This window comes from Pogona vitticeps, chromosome 1 (assembly GCF_051106095.1).
Source record: "Pogona vitticeps strain Pit_001003342236 chromosome 1, PviZW2.1, whole genome shotgun sequence".
Taxonomy (NCBI): Eukaryota; Metazoa; Chordata; class Lepidosauria; order Squamata; family Agamidae; genus Pogona; species Pogona vitticeps.
The window spans coordinates 117664528-117683821 of record NC_135783.1 but is presented as its reverse complement, the minus strand read 5'-3'; the positions used below and the strand labels follow the sequence as shown (position 1 = coordinate 117683821).

General features: G+C 40.2%; 1 protein-coding gene across 5 annotated transcripts in view; it reads left to right on the top strand.

Moving 5' to 3' along the window:
- ADGRB3 (adhesion G protein-coupled receptor B3) overlaps positions 1-19294 on the top strand; it is a 585030-nt gene that overhangs the window by 233834 nt on the left and 331902 nt on the right. For all 5 annotated transcript variants that reach the window (XM_078386075.1, XM_073000099.2, XM_078386069.1 and 2 more), the window contains 2 exons: positions 13138-13239; positions 13723-13829. In XM_078386075.1, the coding sequence (XP_078242201.1) occupies positions 13138-13239; positions 13723-13829 (209 nt within the window). The remainder of the gene's footprint in view (positions 1-13137; positions 13240-13722; positions 13830-19294) is intronic.

Below are 19294 nucleotides of genomic sequence, written 5' to 3'. Positions count from 1 at the left end.
GGAACTGAACATCTGTTTGAAAGGCAGTGACTCTGTCACTATATGTTCAAAGAAAGCTAGCAGGAAATTCTCTTCATTAAAAAAAAGGGCTGCTGATTTAAAGTTGCAGTCCTATGGTCACTTGGAACACAAATTATTGGGAGAGGGCAGAGGTTTCTTGGCAAATGTAGCAAAACACATTTTAGCTTAATCAAATAATAACTGAGAAAAGTTAATGGAAGAATATTGCTGTTTGTTACTCTGCTGTTCTGCAAAAAGCCGATGGAGAATTCAGTCCTGCACATGTTAGGTGGTTTGATTTGACACTATGACAATTCTACTCTCACAATTTCCCTTTTCTTTATTTTTATTTTCCATACATACCTCTGAAATAAAGTAAAGCAGCCAATAAAATATATGTATCATGAATATTAATATTATAGCATTTGTTATAATTCTAGGAGGAATCAAGAGCTTAGTTGGGTATTTCAAGATTCCCTCTTTCAAGATTTCCTAAAGATTTCTTGTTTCCTTCATTGAAGTTTCTCCCATTGATAGATTTCACTGGGCATGTTTTTTTCTCAAGCACAAGACATGTATGGGGAGAAGAGCCATAGCCTATGTTTCTCTACTCCTCCTTCTTGGTGTATGTTTACAGGCAACATACCCGGTCAGGGCAATAGGCCATACAATGAGTAAGATAGTTTTGTACACCTCCTGTATTCCCTTCTAACCTTCCTCTCTCTATTTAGTAAGACACTGTAAGTTTCAGAAATTCTCTACTAGTCCATAAAGTAGCCATCAAATAGTAAGAACTAGATACAGTCAGTCAGTAGATGCACTTGTGTTAGGCTGCAGCCTGATCTTAAAAAAAAACCATATACATTCCACATAGTGAACCCAGTGAAGAATCAATGTGGAAAGTACCTAGAGAAAGTTTAAAGCTACCATCCTGAAGGCTTAGCACATATGGCAGTAGCATACCATGCGAAAAGCCTGTACATCTTGCACCGGTAGTTCCTGTCATGGACCTTTGTTGGGGTGGGGTGGGAGGATGTGGTGTTATAGGGATAATGTGGTTGCACATTCTGTGTACAATGAAAGAAATACATAAGGCTGTCCAGTTGATTCTTTTGAGAATTATACTGTGTGTGAATGCTGCACAAATGCAAGGATGGATCATCTTGACTATGTAAAATGCTAACTTACTATGTCACTAATTGTCCACAATTGCAGCTCAAGGTGCCCAGAAAAACAGTACTTAGTACATAAGTACATAGCATCCCCATTTGAAAAGGCATAACAATATGTTCAACAACCAGTTTCAGAACATGCAAAATATAATCAAGAAGTGGATTGTGCATTCTTCATCCCCAGAGAATTCTAAAGTTTGGATTCTGGATATCAAATCTGATTTTTGAATTACAATCCTTGGTTTTTTATTTTATTTACTTATTTTTTGTCTCAAGTTGTTTTTGAAACCAAGAGGAGTTTCAAATTCATTTATGATGTGATTTAGAAGTCTTAAATATTCAAAGCAAAATAAGTCATCCCTTCTCCTGTGTGGTCACAAACCCCCTTGTGCAGCGCTCATGAGTTCCTCCAGTACAGTGGTACCTCGACTTACGAACATCTCCACTTATGAGCATTTCAAGTTATGAACGGCTCGGTTCACAAAATGTTGCTTCGACTTGCGAACGGAGCCTCGACTTACGAAAGAAAGAAAACCTTTCCTGCCCTTTTTTTTTTTTTTTTTTTTTTTGGATTTTAGTTCATCTTAGGTCAAAAGAAGAAGAAAAAATCTCCCCCTAGTGGTAGAGTACAGATTAACCGGCTTTGTATTAGTTCCTGTGGGAACTAATGCCTCAACTTGCGAACAGCGCCTCGACATAAGAACGAAAAACAGCCGGTATGGACTAAATGGTTTTCAATGCATTCCTATGGGAAATTTTGCCTCAACTTACAAACTTTTCAACAATACGGATTAAGTTCGTAAGTCGAGGTACCACTGTACTGGCTTAGTATCAATTTCCCTGACTGCTTACAGAGAATAGTGCTACAAGAAAACAGTCATTGTCCAAAATGTGTACAGTATGGATCAGCAACTTTGTAGCCACTGTATCAATTTTAGTCTCCTGAGGTTTACAATTTATGTCTCCCAGTTGACTATCTGGGATTTATGTATGTGTGTTTGTGTGGAGGGGAGATCTGCTGGTCAAGAGCCATTTGTAGTAGTAGGGCTTACTGGCAAGATACTCTTTCATCACAGAGAGAAAAGAGATGGAGGACTGGCCTGCCATACCATTCAAAGATTTGCATCCTGTTGATGTTCCTTTACTGACGAAAAGCTCTTTGATCCAGGAGGAAGAGACATTGTCCTTTATTCCACCTACGCCCCTTGGTTTCCCATGCAAATCTGCTCCAAAATGATGGTCTTCTGAAAACTGGAAGGTGTCATAGGAGTGGAGGCCCCAGGCTGAGGAGAATCACAAAGCTTCATAACTAAGCTCAGCACTTCTATGCTTCATAGATGCTTAATCAGATTATAGATGGTTAAAAGAAATTAAACATACATTTATTTATGAAACAAAGCAATGCAGAACAAACAGTCAAGAGACATAATAAATAATGGTTGTTATAATTTAACTCAGCATCTTGGATCTGCTGAACCCCCTTTCCCTGTTTTCCAACCAGTTCCATCCCTGTTCTTTCTCATTCCAGTTGCCGTGGCTTTCACCCATCATTGTCTTCTGGCCACAACTTCCAATCATTCATGCCTCCACTCTTTCTCTATTGCAACAGTGCATGCTGTTTGAACCCCAACAATGAAAATAAGCATGTTTTAAATGAGGTAGAGAAACTAAATCTGGGCACATTTTAAGTGAGGCTGTTCAATGAAGAGTAGCATTGATGTAACAATTTTTCACAAGAATATATTTAGATGAACCAGTGTCAGCATAAAAGAAGTATAGTATGCACTATAACAACTGATAAATATTTCTAAACAAATCCAGTTTTCAAAGGTTGCCACCTGCTGTTAATGAAATATTCTACACTGAATTTACACTGTGTATGTAAATAGTAAGCAATGCTTCTTATTTTGTATGTAACTTTGCTGTCAGGATGCATACAGTGGCAGATACCAGTAACATTGACGTGAATGCCTTGAGCACCTTTTAGTGCTGATGCAGAATACAAATGAACATTTTAAGATGTGATTCAGGATGGCATATGTAAAACATTATTGTTGTGTAGTTGAGGGTTTTTATGTTGATTAACAGAACAACCATATACTCACATCACACTGTGACTGGAAATACATCACAGCTGTGCTGGAGAAATGACTGTTATGTCCACTAAGACTGGGAGGGGAGGGAAAACACAAATCATATTTTTTAAAAAAAATTACAAATAACACATGTGTCTTCGTAACATTACCATAACCCACCAATCAAGGAATGTTGGTGATGCTCATGAGCCATGAAGAGATGATGGCCAAAGGACACATAAGTGGGACTGGTATTAAAACAGGTAAGTATGCAACCTGTTCAGGATAGATCAAAATTTGCAGGAGATGCAGAAACATGGTTAAGTGAGAATTTTGTTTCAGTAGCTATTCTTAATCGAAAAGAAGGTAGCATGGTTTAGAAAGAACAGAAACAAAGGCACCTGTGCTCCGAGAATGCTGCTTAAATATAACTGAAAAAAGAAAGATGTGTGTCTGTACACAAACATATATGCACACAGAAACAAAGAGATCAGCTTGGAAAGCCTACTGGGATAGAAATCTCCCAGATTCTGATTCATAGATACAAAAGGAAGCAGCACCATAAAAGATCCAGGATGCATTTGACATTGTAGTCTCAAAGTCTCACCAGTAGCTTCTCTGGAAACCAAAGGTCAGCATTCTAGACCCAGAGAGAGGGCATTCCCACATGAGGAAATCCATAGTACTGAGTTCTGCCAGGATTCTTCCAAAGGACTATGAAGACTTTGGAGTCCAGCTATCCAACTGATGGACAGCTGAGAAACTAGCCTACTGGTAGTGTGGGTCATAAGAAAGCCATTATGTACTGTTGCGTGACTAGTTTTCTTTGACTGAATGTTCCATTTCTGAAGTGTGAAAGATCTTCAGTTTGAAATGAGTAACTCTTTATGTGTGGATCCAGGGATGAAGAGGCACAGCAGGTATGTGCTTGGCAACAGGATGGATCCTTAGGCTACATTGTGACCAGGTTGCTCACTCACCACCTTATTTTCTTTATTCTAATCTCTACAACAAGAAGAATACGACCGCTTACTATGCTACTACTACCTATGGAGGGCTATTCATTTCCTCCACCTCATATAGTGCTTGCCTTCCTCGACAGTGGTAGACAGCAGCTCTGGCATGCTAAGCCCATTTTCCAGCATCAGCGCTCAAGTTGGTTGAAGACAGTTTGAAAGGGAAGCAGACAGAAGAGGAGGACCAGCATGTGTTCCCACTTGTGATACATTAGTGAACACTGATGAAAGCCAGAATAATCCTGGCCAGTCGGATTCATTAGCCTTGGCCATTCCTTCTAGCACCCTTGCCTATCCAATCTCATTTGATAACATAAGAGAAACAACTATGGATGCTGGCCTTATTGACTTTATTTATTGCTTCTACAGGTAGCTGCCTCTGATACAAACTCCTGACCAGGGCAGGGACAAATCCTATCCAGCCAGGTGAAGATGGTGCTGCACTATTGGGGTGGGGCTCCTCTGGAGTGACCTATGTTACCTCCAGAGGTCTGGCAGTGTCTTGAGACACACACACACACACACACATAAATCTAACAGGGCTTTGGTCACAGGTGTGGGTCCACCAATTGGATTGGTACCCAGAGACATCTGAGGAATGTCTGTATGTCCGTATGTTATTGACTGGACATGATTTAACAGTAATGATGCAAACTGTACAGCTTCTGTCCAGGCTGAACATGAAGCACAGAGTTAATCATCATGACTACCCATCAGCTACCCCTCTCTTTAGCTTTATATGTTGTTCATTTTCTCAACTTAATACTTACATTATCCTCAGTTCTGCTCCCCTCTTCCTCTTGGGGAAAGGGATAATTACATTTTCTGCCAGCTTGTGTGTCTGGTTCTTTTTTTAGACCAGCGACCTGCCTACAATTATACTCCCATTCCCTTGGGTTGGAGGATGTGGATTTGATGCCAATTCAAATCTGGCAGCATGGGTGGTACTTCCCTCAGAAGGGATGTGCCCAAAGTGGTGCAGCCCTGGCTGTTTTGGAGCTCAGGAACATGGCTGCCTGATGGATAAAATGGCTACTAGACATGTCCTGGTCCCTCCCCTGTCTTACAAGGTAGCTGCTTTCCCCTGTTGTATGACTGCATTGTCCCTTCCCATTCTGCAATAATTCTACACCATCTCCCTCTGTCATAGCTTCCTACATCTGCCCATTGAGGAGAACTTCCTGCATAACTCTTCATGTGGTTAACTCCAAGGTGTTGCTAGCATTATTTAGAAGATACATGGAAAATGCATGGTAAGCAAGCTGTTTCTAGGCTTGCTTACTCATGAGTGTGGGAAGAGAACTCCCTTGTGGTCTATAAAGGACAGAATGGTTCCTTGATACCTTTAGCTATACTTGTTGGAGAAGTGTGTTTGCAGTGTAAAGGAATACAGAGGAAGAATAAGGACCATGATTGCCACCTGTAAGACATAACCCTGGAATATGGACGTTTAGTGTGTGTTTTCCATGGAGTGAGAGACAAAAAGGGATGGACCACCTGGTGTGCTCAGCCATCAGTACTGCATTAGCTTCTACTTAATTTGATGGTGGCATTAATGGGAGGGGTTATACTGTAGTGACTGCCAGTACATGTATCTCTTAGCATAAGCAGGAAAAGTCCCAGTATTCCAGTGACTACACCAGCTGAAGAATTCTGGGAGTTGTATGTATGTAGTTGGAGTTGTATCCATAGTCCAAATGTACAAAAGTGTATTTAACCACAATTATGTGACATTGGGGGGGGGGGTAGACATACTACGCAGTCACAGTTCAGAGGCTCGTTTCAAGCATAGGACCTTGGATGAGCAACATGAAACTAGCATTGAAAAAGTGCTATCCACTTCATGTACACTCAGGTATAGCTTTGCTCTTTTTCAAGGGGGGGAAGTGTGTTAGTCCATATCCTTTACCCTTGTACTAAAAAGAGACATTTGTGACTAAGTTGAGCTCTACATTCCATGGAACAATTGTGTGAACAAATTGGACATAATTGTTTGTTACAGGGCAAAGAGTTCCTTCTGTAAGCAAATGTAGAAATGGGTTGATCTGTATGTTCCTACGATAAACCAGAGAAGGCTGGAAGAACTCATTGGAGATGTGATGAATAGCAGCAATGGCAAGGCAACAACATACAAGTTGTCATCACCCATTATTTTCATATTTGCTTCATTTCTTTTTTTCTTTAAATGTAAAGGCACTCTACATTGTTTTCAATGTAAGATACCCTTTTTTCAACGATTTCTACAGTAATATTGCTGATATTTTATGAACTGAATATTTCTATTTATTTTTATGATACTTAGAAAAAGTGTTATTCATGGTCTACCTAATGTTGATGTGAAACAAATGTATAGTCAGGGACAAACATTCAGATAGAGAAAACAAAAGAAACAGTTATGATTGTATGTGATGATCATGTAGCTTAGCCTAAAAATATGGGTTCCACCCTTTTCTTTTCTTTTCCTTTTCTTTTTTCTTTCTTTTTTTGTTAAATGGTTGCTATAATTTTACCCCAGAATAGGCAGCTACCTGGGCTATTTGTCTCCCATGCTTTCTTTTTGGCCCTCCTTCCTCTTTACCCGAGGCAGGATGGACCTGCATTTGTCCATACTGTGCCTCTTAGGAGGATGTGGATTTGATGCCAATTCAAGTCTTGGATTTATTTCCATTATGTTAAAAAAAGAGAGAGGGGGAATTGCTTAAATATATGGGTTAGAAATAAATTTAGCATTATCTTTTGTCCTGGTTTGCCAAATAGTGAGGTAAAATTGGGTAGTTTTGCTCATAATGATTATGAGCACTCTAAGATCTTGCAACACTGAAATATAAAGAGTTTGGTAGACTGGCGTCAAAAGATTGTCCTTTTAAAAAGGTATTGTGATTCATTCTGTATCCTGCCCAAATAGCTCCATAAGGCTTACAATATATCCTCATTCTGGGCCAGACTAAGACTGCCTTATATGGGGCAATAAATCCTTCTGCCTCCTGTTAAGGCTCATAGTATGTAACGTTGTTATGCTAATGTTGCTATCTGAGGCAGAAACTCAGAAAGCACTGGCTTTCACTGATAATAGAAATGCAACAATAATTAATTAAACAGCCTAAAGTTTGCTACCCTGTTTTGACTACCAAAATAAGCTGTCCATGGCAGTCTTCCACTTGGGCTAGCCTTAAGAGATGACTTACCAATTATTATCTAGTTCCTCTCTCTTTGACACTGACTAGGCCTCATCTAGAGTACTGTGTCAAGTTCTAGGAACAGTTCTGGCACTTTAGAAGGATGCAGACAAACTGGAATAAGTTCAGAGGAGGCCAGCAAAGATGATCAGGGAACTGGAAACCAAGCTGTGTGAAGAAAGACTGAAAGAACTGGGCATGTTTGGTTTTGAGAAAAGGGGACTAAGGGGAGATAAAATAACATTCTTCATATTCTTGGAAGGTTGTGATATTCAGGAGGGGCAGGATCTGTTCTCAGTAATTCCAGAGTGCAAGGCACATAATAATGGGCTCAAGTTATAGGAAGCCAGATATTGACTGAATATCAGGAAAAATGTCCTAACTGTTAGAGCAGTATCACAGTGGAACCAATTACTATAGGATGTGGGGAGCACTCCAACCCTGGAAGCATTCAAGAGAAAGTTAGACAACCACCTGGCAGATATACTTTGACGGAGATTTCTGCATTGAGGGGCGGTTTTGGACTCAGTGACCTTATAGGCCCCTTCCAACTCCATTCTGTGACTAATAATAATCTTAGGATAGCAGAGCTGCAAGGGATCCCTATGGATCATTGAGTCCAGTCCCTTTCACCATGCACAGTGTGTAAATCAACTCCCAGTCCCTGGCCCCGCAGCCAGTTACACAGTACAGCATAGCCCATAGGTTCTCTGAATTACTCAAGCCCCTTCGCCATGGCAAGGCAGCAATCCATGAAGGGGATACCCTGATTTGTGATCCCTTATTTCCGATTGATTCCTTTTTCTAATATATAAGATATGTTCCCTCACAATTCCAGAAGTTACGTACATACATGCTTTCAATGTTGAGGGGCCCTTAATATATTTCCCGTTACATCTTCTCTAGTTTGTCTTTTCCCAATTCTTATTCCTATCTATCTAAAAATTCTGCCTTCCCTTGTATCGTCTGAGATCATTCTATGCACTTGATCTATCTCCAATAGATCTTCCATGCGGTTTTTATTTAAATCTGCTCATTCTCTCCCCTTATCTTCCCTTAGCACACCTGAGACTCACTTCGATTCCAGGGTTAGAATTAGATCTCCTAAATTTTCTCCTCCAATTTCCTCTAGCCCTTCCTTTGGTTGGCATACATCATCCACCACCCTGACATTTTCTTGTTCATTATTCCCTGTCTCCTGTTGAATATAGTCCTTCCTTAACTGCTCATAGTATAATTTCGCCTCTTCATTGTCGGATCTCACTATTTCTAAAATTGTTTGAAGGGTAGATTTTTCATCTGAAAATTTTCCTTGTTGTAACATTATGTCCCAAGATATCAGATGATTGTATTCCAAGTAAAAGTTGTCCAATTGCTTAAGGTAATCAATCCTATTCCATCAATAATTGTTTTAATAAATCCACACAAAATATCACAGTCCAGTTCACTCATTGTTTGTAATCATGGCCTGATGTCTTTTGTAATCCATCCCCAGAAGCAGTCCATTCCAGCATTACTTCTATCCCGGCCTGTGCTCCTATCAGATACAGAAGGATACATCCAAATAGTTTTAGTGGAGCACTTATGTCCACGTTAGCCAGATATATATTCCAAAATGAATTGTCTTTGATCAGAGCTCCATTGTCAGCCTACATCCCAAAGTATGGTTTAAATTTTCCACTTTGTCAGGACTAGACTTTCAAAGGTTAATTTGTCTATGCTTCAGTCAGTCCTCAGAAACAAGGAAATCAAAACAAATTCCATGTTTAGAATTGCCATAGAGTGTTCAAGGTCCTTGTCCTGGGTTTTTCACCAATACTATAGATAGCCATAACATAACGAGTTTAACTCCCAGAGTTGTTTAGCTAATAATGATTTTAAGAGAAAAAAATTCTTACGTTTTTAATGCCAAAGTAATATCAAACTTCCTTCATTGAAGTATAGTTAAATGTCTAGTGTCCAATTTATTTTCTTTGTGTCTCCTTGCATCTCCTTCCCTCTCTCCAGATTCACCGCTGCTCTATAAGTGTGTGTGTGTGGGGGAGATAAGAAACTCTTATTTCTATTATAGGATTTGTCTTGACTAGTGATAGTCATAAAGCAGTATAGTTGTAAAAATGTATCCCACCCAGTGGTAACAACAATGTTAATTAGCTGATTTGTTGCTTCTCTATTGCTGGCTGTCAGCGACTTGCAAGCAAGCTATTCAGCTGCTTGTTTCTGTGTGCTGGTTGATTAGGGAGTTTCCTAGACCAAAATGAGGGTAACTGCCACACACCTTGTAATCAACAGGCTTCTCCCCCAATTCACCACCTCTTTGGGGTGGTTTTAACCCCTGGGGGGGGTCTCAAACAGGTCGGAATTCAGCCCAGGGGATGGAGTAGGACATTCTCCTACTGCTGTCCCATCACAGCATCAAGCTGGAAGTCCCCACAATTTTGTTTTATTTGAAATATTGCATTGTTTGCACAAAAATGATTCTCACAGATGCAAAACTCATTCAGACCCCAGAAAATATACTAACCTCATTGATGAGGAGGAAGATAAATGTGCTTGTTTCTTCTCAAACAAGACTAAGACAATTGAAGATTTGTATTCCTATCCCTAACGTCTGAATGCCATCTTCTGCCTCGTGCACTGAACTACAGGACGTGGCTTCTTTAGAATATGCACCTTTCCTCACTCTGCAATAAATCAAGACTGGCCTTTTAATGAGCCCTGTTGTGGGAACTGGAATTCCCAATGCCACTCATCTGTGCTCTCTTTCCTTTCTCCTAGTTGTGCAAATGCTATTCTACTTTCTTGCACAGCTCATATCAGTTCTGCCTCTTCTGGCACTGCTTCTTTCCCTCATTGCCTCCTTCAGTGAACCTGCTGTCAACTACACTACTGTAATGCAGAAGGAGAGAGGCTGTGTTGACCAGGCCGCCTAGGAAAATAATGGCTCAGGAATCCCTTTTGGGACAAGCTCCTGAACCAAAGATCAGAATATGGGTATGACTTCAAAACAGCTCTTTTTGGTTTGGGTTCCTGCAACAGTAGTTGAACATGTGGGGTCAAAATCCAGCAAAATTAGCAGTTGAAACCAACAGTTTTGCAAGCATACTTGATGCAATATCTTCCAGTCTTGTGCATTTTATGATTATGCAGTGTATAGAATGTCCGGAAGTAGTTTATACCAATATTCTTACAGAATAAATGAAGTGATATGTGTGTTTGTGCAGTTGGTATGTTGTTTTGCAAATCTTGTTTGTAAAACGGCAGCACAGTGTATTTAATATAGCCACAGAGCCGTGGCAAATCTTGAAGTGTTGATGTAAAGGTAGTGTTGCATGTATGCTGTTTTGAGATCTGCAGCAATCGGAGGATATGTCCCAGATCATACTACAGAAACCTTACAGAGTATCCAGAGCCATGTTCTTGATTAGGACTGGGTAAAGTAAGTGACAGCTTTTAAAAGAAAAAACATTGCCATGTCTGTACTGTCTCCTAGAATACTGACAAGATTCAAATGGGACATATTTTTGAAATGGCATTTTTTGTGGCTATGGGATGGTAATGAAGGCAATATAGCTTGGTGCTAAAACTATCTTCAGGATGCAGAAATTTCCTGGTCCACTTCAAAGGACTGCTACAAGAACAATTCTTTCCTGCACATTCTGCCAGCTTCTAGTAGTCAAAGTAGTGAATACTGAAGCATATGGACAAATATGCTTCAGTATTAAGTAACACCATCTTCTTAATTACGGATCATTTTTCTCAATTTACTTTTTTGACAGTTTGAATCTTGTCCCTCTAGAAAAAATATGTTTAGGACAAAGGCCTGATTGCGCATCCAGCTGCCTGTGCACTCATTCATTCTTAAAATATGTTTAAAGCAAGAACAATGTCAATCAACACAATACAAAAATTAATCCAGGAGCATTCTTGTGTTTGCCTGTGGGTGTACATGTGTAATATATGGGGGTGTACTTATAGTATGATTTTGGTATAAAAGGACAAATATCAATTTCTCCTGAACATACAGTTCTTTTCCCAACCCTTTAGGACAGCAGTTCTCAATGTGAGGCCTCCCAGATGTTTTGAATGTTAAGGCCCAGAATTTCTGACCATTGAGAGAGTGCTTGTTGCAATTACTGGCAGCCAACGCCTAAAACATCTGGAGAAGTAAAGGCTGAGATTTGAATTCTGGAGTATGTTTCCTCTAGCACTTAAGATGAAGTGAAAGTAACTCCTTTTCTTCAGTATATGCCATTAAGATCTATTCTTGCTTTTCTGGCACTGTCAGCTTTCTTGACTTCTGATATGAGACAGCTGATGCTGAAGCATATTTAGCAGTCTATTTTATGCACTTCATATTAGCATCACTCAAACATCTGCAGGCATCCTTTTGTCATCTGCAAAGACTCTAACTTGTTGCCACCAAAGATCTCACCCATTTTCATGAAATGTATTATTGTAAGAAATGAATAGTCAGAGTAGCCGGGGTAGTTGCCTATTTTATTTTATTTTTTAATGTACAAATAGCAAGAGGGCAACACCATGCCTGAGCAGTTCATTGATGAAAGCATGCAACTATAATGCTTGTATGTAGCAAACAAATTACATTAAAAGTATTATTGTTATAAAGCAAGCTGACACTACATTATTATAATTAACCACAACTGCTTAATTATATAGGCAACAGTTTTGAGAATAGTGCTAGGGAGGGGATATTTATCTTGTTTTGTGCCAACTGTCTTCCCATCCAAGATGCCCACTAGACTATGTTCTCCTTGATCATGTTCCATATCTATATTTTCAAGGCATATCTTCATTCAAGTTGAACTTTTTTCCCCTTTCTCTTCAGCCTTCACATTTTGACAGTGGCTTGTCTTAGTCTGGCTTGCTGGCTCAGAAATCCAGATATCATGTAGGTAGCTGTAGGTCTCATAGGATGCACTTCTCATGTGCATAGATTCAGACATGCATACCTGATACTCAGTTGTCAGTGACACACACACACACACACACACACACACACACACACACACACACACACACACACACACACACACACACACACACACACACACACACACACACACACACACACACACACACACACACACACACACACACACACACACACAGAGCACACACAGCACTTTTCTCATGCTACTGAGCCTGTTTTAGAGGTCTCTGTTTCCCAAAGCTCAGACTTCCAGGTGAGCACGGCCAATGTTGCATGTGTATTATGTGCTGTCAAGTTACTTTTGACTTACAGTGACTCCAACAGAGGTTTTAGATATGAGTTTTCATGGCTGAGCAGGGATTTGAACCCTAGTCTCCTGAGCCCTAGTCTATCATTCTGACCACTAGATCACACAGCTTTCTAGACATTTTAGTATGCTGCAGTTAAAAAAAGAGACAGCAACCAGGTTAGAAGAGTCTGTTGCGACAGACTCTAATCTCTCCAAAAAGTATGCCTAAATAATAATAGATGTGTTTGTTATTAAGGTGCTATGGGACTGTTAAAAATCCTTGGATTAATTTTGTTAAACTACTTCTGTATTACAGAGAATGTATTCTGGGATGTAAACTGTAAAAGTGATGAGGAACTCTCAATGAGAAGAATTAAGACTGCAGATTCAGTAGAACACATAGGTACCCACATTTGCCAAAGCCTATATTCATGTTCTATCTTTTTAAATTACAGCACCTTACGAAATATGTCCTGAGGATGATTTGATATCAATGATCTGGAAAAGAACCCCAGCAGGAGACTTGGCATTCAATCGATGTCCCCTTAATGCAACTGGTATGGCTAGCTTTTTTTTTCCAAACGTGCATGATTATTGTAATAGAATGGCATCGCTTTTTCCTCTATAATGTTTGTGGCTGGCTTTTCATCTCAGTTTCTTTGTTCCTAATGAACTGTCAGGATGAAACATGTTAAATCTTCACATTACACATTTAATCCCCATGTATTAAGCAGTAATGACAGTAATAGATACAGTGTATAGTTGAGTCCGTTTGTTGAACATTGCAGCACTCTCTTTCAATTAACCAAAGCTTTAAAGGTCAAGTATTGTAGTGAAACCTGGATGGCTCCTGAATGAAAGCCAAGGCTTCCTTGCATGTCGTCGTGTGTGTGCGTGCATGTATGCGCACGCACATGTGCATGTGCCTGCCAACAAGCTAGAAAATAAAACTGGAATTATTCTGAACTGGCTTCTCTGGCATTGACCGTTGTTTCCATTCCATAAATTTATTTTCTCTCTCTCTTCTTTGTGACTCACAGGCACCACTAGCAGACGCTGCTCTCTCAGTCTTCATGGAGTGGCCTTCTGGGAACAACCAAGCTTTGCTAGATGCATATCAAATGAGTACAGACACTTGCAGCATTCAGTAGGTGCAAAGCCAGCTTTAGTACTTGCTCTATTAATTCATTGCTTAACATCAGCGTTAACAGGATTAACCGTTTGCTCTCCAGTCAGACCTTCTGTGTAAAAAGAAAAGATCACTAGAAAGATGAAAAATACAGTATCAAATAGATGCTTTTTAATTTCCTTCCTGCTTTTTTTTAAACCACTCTCAGAATTCCTATAACTGTTAAAATGCACTGCAGTTTCTGGGTTTTTCATTATTCCCTTTATGAAATGTTTATAGGGAATGGAAGGCAAAGAACATGTTTAGGTTTATTGGGAAGTGTGATAGAGAATAAATTAGATTTACTGCAGTTAACAATAGAACATTTTATAACTCATTCAGCACTTTAAAGGCATGCTCATAAATCAGTGACACAGATGTGTCTTTCTCTGTTCTGTTCAAATATTCCACTTTGGCTAGGAGCAGCTATAGCACTGTAAAATTAACATACAAGATTACAAAATGAAAATAGCAGGAGCACTGGATGCTTTGCAGGAGCACTGGATGCTTTTCAAATGTAAAACAAAAACAAAAACTCTCCTCTTCTTTCTTCTTCTTCCTCCTGAACACAATTACATGGGCATTAATGTCCCTCAATTATAAATATACATTTGGACTCTTTTCTTCTCACAAAGATTCCATTAATGCCTAAATGGCTAAGCATCTAACGCATGTAACATTTTTCTTCTTTTAAATACTAGAGAAGTACTTTTTGAATACTTTTCTTTCTCGCAGGAAGCCACTATGAATGTAGGGTCATAACCGCAAGGACACAGAGAGGTATAAATACAGATATGAGGCATACCCCTTATTGGATCCCACAGCAAGCTTGGCTGATACCAGGGCTTGGCCCTGCCTGGCACCTCTGCTACCAATCTGTATAGCCCTTTGACCTCCTGCTTCTCCTTGAGGTCACTGCCCTTGGGAAGTGAGCAAGCACTGACAGAAGGGAGGAGAAACAATGGCTGTTATACTAGACTGTACTGCCATCCAGTCAAGGACTGTAATGACATTCAGGGGCAACCACAAGACCACGGAGGACTTTAAACAATCAACTGGGCACTGCAACTGAAAATGTGCATGACTGTAAAATAGACATCACCCTATCCGTCCCCCAACTCAGACTCCAGATTTTTGCACATTTAATCTTACCAGCAAAATTATGATTTTTCTGAAGATTTAACCATACCGCCTAGCAGTAGCTCAGCTTCTGTCCATGAATTACCAGTTCTGTGACATTTTCCTTAGAAGTTCAGAAGGAATCAGATAGTTATTTCTGAGAAACAAATGGGAACATATTCACCAATTGTGTGTGTGTGTGTAAGTTTGGTGGCTAAATAGCCTACAAAAGCTGAACTCAGAAGAAAAATCTACTGGCGTCAGGAACCAGTAAATACTATTAGGGAACACATATCAATTTCTCTTACAATCCAGCGATTCAGGATCTTGGGGATTTTGTTTTTGTTTTAAAGATTTTATAGCATTTGTTTTCATCTTCATCCCACTGCAGTTTTCAGATATAGTGGAGGAATACATTTGTCCTTTTTTGTGTTAGAAGCCAGGTGAAAGCACTGGGTCATGTTGTTCCTCCTTCATGCCTTCTATTATACAAGCATCAGGACTCTGGGCATGGTTTCTGTAAACCATCATCCCCTGTTTTATTCCCAAAAGGGAATTGCAGTTTAATTTTGCTCTTAATCCACATTTTGACCCTTGTCTTAATTCAAAGCTTGTTTCTTCCTTAAAATATACTGTTCTTGTAAATACAGATGTAAAACAGAGTTACTCCTCCCAGTCCTAATATGGAATGGTAGTTTAAAGAGGCCAAAGTTGTAACACTCAAATTTGGATGTAAGGACAGGTGGGAAAGTGAACTGGAGGCCCAGGTGTCCAAGAAATTATTCAAGGCTAAAAAAAAAAACTTGTTGTTTATTCAGTTGGGAAAGTTATGTCTGAAATGGTTCCTTGTGTCTGCATTCCTATGGAATTAGAAATGAAATGTAAATATCTGTGAATTCCTGAAAGTCTGGGAAGGTCAGTATTTCATGCAATATTTCTATAGAGCAGAATAAGGATATGCCTCAGTCTAACATGTCAGGAAGCATGAAAGCAACGAGTCTTCACTGATCAAAAATACAATATTTTAAAGCAAGGGCTCCCTGTATTCCTTCTTACAAGTTCATGCCATAATTTTGCTTTTGCTCTTCCCTTGCCTTATAACAAATGCTGAGAGGAAATGTAATTTGATCAAAAGAACTCTGAGGTGAATAATGATTTGCTTCAGCTGCAGCTCATTAGAGCTGATTTCAGGTTTTTTTTTCCAAATCATATTACAAGGGCTGCGTATCATTCAGCCTCTCCCTTCCTTGCTCAAATGAGTGCTCCAATACTGGGAATGAAAGGCTTCCTCCTGCACAATTTATTTTTCCCCCTAGACAGATTATTATAGGAGCCAGCCAGAAAAATAGTTTTGTTTTATTTTAAATTGATGTCAGTTTGGAATTGCAGTCCTCCACTGCCCACAAAGGGCAGTGGAGACAAAGGCTCATCTCTCTCTCTTTTTTTGCCCGTGGCCTTTGCCCCAAACCTCTTTTCTCTCTTTCCCTCTGCCATCACTGTGCTTAACCTGAGGGTCAGTTTTTTAAACTTACACTTGAATAGTTGTCCTTTCAAAAGGCATCTATCATTCAGAACTAAGATATTTCCCATCAGTGGCTTGAGATGCCATCTTCCCTGTGCGTGTGTGTCACTTAATAAACGTTAAGAAAAGGCAAACTGTTCTCCCACCCCACTCCTCCACAACATAGCATTACCCGTGGTTCTGGCACAACAGGGATCTGCTTTATCTACTGCTGCCTCTTTCCCTGGGCCCACTGATACTCTCTTAGCCTAACTAGACTTCAATCAAATGGTGAACAGTTCTTGCTCAGTTCCCGGGGGGGGGGGGAGGAACTGAAGACTATTTAAACTGGATATGCATTTATCCAGGAGTAATCCCTATTGGAGACTGTATAGTTTACTTTGGAGTATGCCTATATCAGCATTGCGTTGGAAGGCTTTCTTGAAGAAGGGATGGTTGGGGATGGTCTGTGTTTTGTCTCACAGAGTCAGAGTTTACTTCCAGAAGGATCACTGTAGCATTTTATTGCAACACAAGCAAACAAGTTCCCTTCTAGACAAGGGCTCCCCTGGTATTACCAAATATTTGCAGCTGTTCTGTCTTTCTGCCTAACTGATTTTTGGTGGAAGGAAGAACAAACAGTAGTACTGGGCAAACACAGGTGGGGTGCAAATAGAGAGAGATTATGTCTTTCCTCCAAAACTAACAGTTTCCATGAATGTGGGAGATCCATTGCACAATAAAAGCCTCATCTGGAAGCTCCCCAAGCAGTTGTTACATTGCTCAGCTTATAATATAAGTCCTCTACTGGCTAAAATGTGGTATCATATGAAATGTATCCACATTTCTCTTCTAATCAGATATTCATGGAAGGGAGGCTCCGAGTCAAGTTTAGCTTTATGTGCTGAGTCAGTCCTGTGGCATCTTAGTGACTTACAGTATCTGTGGCCTGAATTTTGGGACACAGAAGATTCCTGTCATTCGCCTGCCACAAGAACCTGGTTAAGCATCTAGCAAGCAGCAGCCGTTGCATAGTAACAGTTCCATGTGTTGCTCAAATGCTGCCTTTTGCTGTGCCGACTGTTGTTGATCTGTATCTTCTTAGTTTCTTTGAAAGGAATGCCAGATCTCTGAAGAAAGTGCTGCCCAAGCAAACCATGCCATGATATAAATAGTACATCATCTAATGCGCAGGCAATGTATTAATAGAATGGAAATCAACAGCAGAAATCAGTCAATAATATAGACAAATCTGTGATTTAATATGATTAATTGTTGTAGTTAAATCGGCTTATACTTTACTTTTTGAGTAGTATTCTGATAACCTCATTTATTGAGGAAACCTTTTCTCTCTCTTTGCTTCAGTGTAGTCACTAGCCGTTTGTTTGTGATTTCCTGGGCTCTAGCAACTGCTATTTGCTTCACTGAAAAATATATATGTATGAATACTCTCAATAGATTAGAACCAGAGGTTGGGAGTTCACTTTGCCATTGTGCCTCCTAGGAGGAGAACCAGCTTGTATGCCCAGGGCACACTCTGAAGGAGGAAATGGTAGACCATTTCTGAGTACTCTATACCTAGAAAGCCCTGAAAAGGTTCACCATACAATGGAATTGACTTGACAGTGCGTTGTTGTTGTTGTTGTTGTTGTTGTTGTTGTTGTTGTTGTTGTTGTTGTTGTACCTTTTGATGACCAATTTCAGTTCGGGAATGGAGTTGCAGAAAAGGGGTAACCCCTCTACTCCTCCTGCCCCACGTCCCTAATCAAATTAACCCACCTGCTTTAAGCTACACAAAAATGATTCGAGAGATCTTATCAAGGATGCGTCAAAGGAAACAACGTGCCTTTAACTCGGGTCTGATGCAGAATAAAACATGAGAAAATTGGCCTTTCAAAAACAGCTTTTTCAGGCTCTACATCAAGGTTGTGTGTCTTTCCTGCTTGTTTGCCAGGTTCAGCCATTACCTTCCTGCTCTAATTCTGTGCATCTGTGCCTGTGAATAGGATACATCTATCTAGACAATCCTATTATGGCTACACTAATGTTACAAATATTTGTTGTGCATTTTTTTAAAGGAAAAAATAACCCAGTTGTAAGAAAGGTGTAACTGAAACAGAAAAACCTAAGAAAATTTTAAGATAAATTGTTTTCTTTCCATTCTGAGAGGCGGCAGCTGGTCCAATGCCTCAGAAAGGATAACAAATAGATAATTAACTATCAGCAACCAAAGTAACTGTCCTTTGTCTTAAGCAAATGCAAAGTACAAAAGCCTACTTGACTGTAGTAGTATGCTGCATGTCTTGTTTTGTTATTGTATTACCAGTGGTGCCTCGCATAATGAGCGCCCCGTTTAACGACGAATCAGCATAGTGATTTGTTTTTTTCTATCACAAAAGTGACCACATTGCGATGTTCCCTTCGAATCAGCCACGAGGGAGGGCTCCCCTGCCACCGTTCCGAAGCGCTTCAGCTGGCCGGTGCTTTGGAGCGGCAGCAAGGGAGCCCTCCCCCGCGGCCGCTCCGAAGTGCTGGCCGGCATTTTTGTGGTGGGCAGGGGCTTTGGGAGGACCGCGGGGGAATCCTCCCCGACGGTCCACCCAAAGGCCCCATTTTCACACAGCTGATCGGCGGTTCCAAAATGGCCACTGCAACCATTTTTGCGTGCTGCCCTCGCTTACCGAGGCAGCAAAAATGGCGGCGCTATGGAGGATCTTCATGTAATGGTGAGTTTTCGCCCCATAGGAACACATTAAACAAAGTTTAATGCGTTTCTATGGGGTTTTCCCTCCTGCATTGCGATGTTTCCGGATAGCGACGATTA